This window comes from Elaeis guineensis, chromosome 10, assembly GCF_000442705.2.
Source record: "Elaeis guineensis isolate ETL-2024a chromosome 10, EG11, whole genome shotgun sequence".
NCBI classification, from domain to species: Eukaryota; Viridiplantae; Streptophyta; class Magnoliopsida; order Arecales; family Arecaceae; genus Elaeis; species Elaeis guineensis.
In genome coordinates this window covers 77,262,602-77,264,030 of record NC_026002.2, presented here as the reverse complement: position 1 = coordinate 77,264,030, position 1,429 = coordinate 77,262,602, and the positions used below count along the sequence as shown (strand labels likewise).

The 1,429-nt window shown below is 45.3% G+C and overlaps 1 protein-coding gene across 1 annotated transcript; it reads right to left on the bottom strand.

Moving 5' to 3' along the window:
* Positions 1 to 204: 204 nt before the first annotated feature.
* Positions 205 to 813, bottom strand: LOC105034373 (uncharacterized). The gene has a single exon (XM_010909507.1). The coding sequence runs from the start codon at positions 811 to 813 to the stop codon at positions 205 to 207; it is 609 nt and encodes a 202-aa protein (XP_010907809.1).
* Between the last annotated feature and the right edge of the window lie 616 nt (positions 814 to 1,429).

The window sequence follows — 1,429 nt, the reverse complement described above, 5'->3', positions numbered from 1 at the left end:
CTAATTTGTCAGCCGACAGAAAGTTCTCAGATTTATGTTCTGGATGGAGATTGTGAAACAGCATCGGACAAGTTGTTGATCTCCGTGCATTTCTTCGACACCATTTTTGATCGAGAATCGAACCAACAGGTGGTACATCGAGACTATCGCTCTCAATACATTTAGTCTGGGTCTTCCGAGTATGGCATTGTCGATCGAGGGTACTCAGACGACCGTAAAGATTATGAAGATGGTGCTTTGTTGTGGTTCAATCTCAGTGGTTAGGGGGAGGGTGATTTCTCCTTCCACTGTGATTGCATCTCCAGTGAAGCCGACTAACGGTGTCGAGATTTTTCTGAGTTGATCAATCAGCAATTTCATTCGGGAGAAGGTTGAGTAAAACAGAATGTCAGTTGAGCTTTCATGATCAATAAGTATCTTTTTTACATCATAATTCGCTATTATTGCTGAAACAATAACAGCGTCATCATGGGGAGTTTGAATTCCCCGAGCATCTTTCTCCGAGAAGGTTATTACATCATGGAGTCTTGGTTGCTTCATTGACTCCTCATCAAAAGTTTCTCTCCGATCTAACTTTATGGTGATCATGTTGATGACTCCTATGGTCAGTTGGTTATTCATAGCTTCCTCAGTCATTTGGGGTCGTCGATTGGGAGGAGGTTGAGTCAGCGGCTCCCTCTTATATTTTTCGAGGTAGCTACATCGTATCAGGGCTTTTATTTTATCCTTGAGCTGGATGCATTGTTCGATGTCGTGGCCGTGGTCTCGGTGAAATCGGCAATACTTCCTTCGATCACGGCTCCTCGCTTTCATCGACAGAGGGTGTCATAGATATTCTGCCCCTTCGATCTCCATGAGGATCTATGCATGAGGAGCAGAGAGAGGGGTATAGGAATTATACCTGTTATGTGTCGGCCTCGGACTCTATCGTCAGGGTGAGGCTTGCTTATTGGATGGGGGCCTACTTGTTTCGATCGGAGTCCCACTCTTCTTCTACTTTTTCTTCTGACCTTTGTTTTCTGTCTAGCATCGGTCAGAATCTTCTTCATTCGCATGCATGTATTTGTATGCACATTCTAAGAGTTCAGCATATATCCGAGGGAGGGTTTTATCCAGTGAGTACGTGAATCAGGACCCACTCAGACCTCTTTTCATGACCAATATGGCCATATCTTCGTTGAGGTCCCTGACCTCAAGCGTGGCCGCATTGAATCAGACCATGAAATCTCAAAGTATTTTGGTCTCTTCTTGTTTGATCGAAAAGAGACTATCTGAGGTTCGTGGCGGCCTCCAACTGGTGCTGAAATGGGCCACAAAGAAATGTTCCAGCTGTTCGAAGGAGTGAATACTTTCCGATCGAAGCCCAGAGTACCAGGCCTGAGTAGCTTTTCGAAGTATAGTCGGGAAGCCGATGCACAGGAGGACGTCG

What these genes read in the sequence shown, in the direction of transcription:
- LOC105034373 (XM_010909507.1), bottom strand. Translation starts at nt 813, where the DNA reads ATGAAAGCGAGGAGCCGTGATCGAAGGAAGTATTGCCGATTTCACCGA.